General features: G+C 57.0%; 1 protein-coding gene across 1 annotated transcript in view; it reads right to left on the reverse strand.

The window, feature by feature from the left end:
• Positions 1 to 317, reverse strand: part of SPRY3 (sprouty homolog 3 (Drosophila)) — a 916-nt gene extending 599 nt beyond the window's left edge. Inside the window, exon 1 of the mRNA XM_009705798.1 lies at positions 3 to 317. Within this exon, the coding sequence (XP_009704100.1) occupies positions 3 to 317 (315 nt within the window). The remainder of the gene's footprint in view (positions 1 to 2) is intronic.
• Between the last annotated feature and the right edge of the window lie 148 nt (positions 318 to 465).

A 465-nucleotide genomic window follows, 5' to 3' on the forward strand; every position in this document is an offset into this window, starting at 1 on the left:
ACGGAGCTGGCCGTGCTGGAATGGCTCATGTGTGGCTGCAAAGGTGGCATCTGGTGCTGCTGGCTGTGGCTGCGGTGCAGGTCCTGGAAGGTGGAAGACACCAGGCGGTCCTGGGACCACTCTTGCTTGTGTGGTGGCTGGGACAGGGATGGGTTGGAGCGGGCTTGCTGGAAGCAGACAGCCGGTCTCTCCACATAGTTGTTGCTGGCACGGATGGAGCGGATTTGGTCAATGGACAGGACCTGCTGGAAGTCCTCAGCGGGTGGGTCCATCGTCTCGTCACAACTGAGTTCAGCCACACTGGAAGAGAGCTGCATCTCCAGGAGCGAGGAGACCCTGCGGCATCAGGGCACATCTAAAAATCCTAAAGGATGGGGCAGGAAGACAGAGAAAACATCCCTGTTACATTTTATAACGGATCCATCCATACAAACCAGGAAGCCAAGACTGGCTGGAGAACTCCTC

The sequence above is a fragment of the Cariama cristata genome, unplaced genomic scaffold (assembly GCF_000690535.1).
Source record: "Cariama cristata isolate BGI_N322 unplaced genomic scaffold, ASM69053v1 scaffold23378, whole genome shotgun sequence".
Lineage (NCBI taxonomy): Eukaryota > Metazoa > Chordata > Aves > Cariamiformes > Cariamidae > Cariama > Cariama cristata.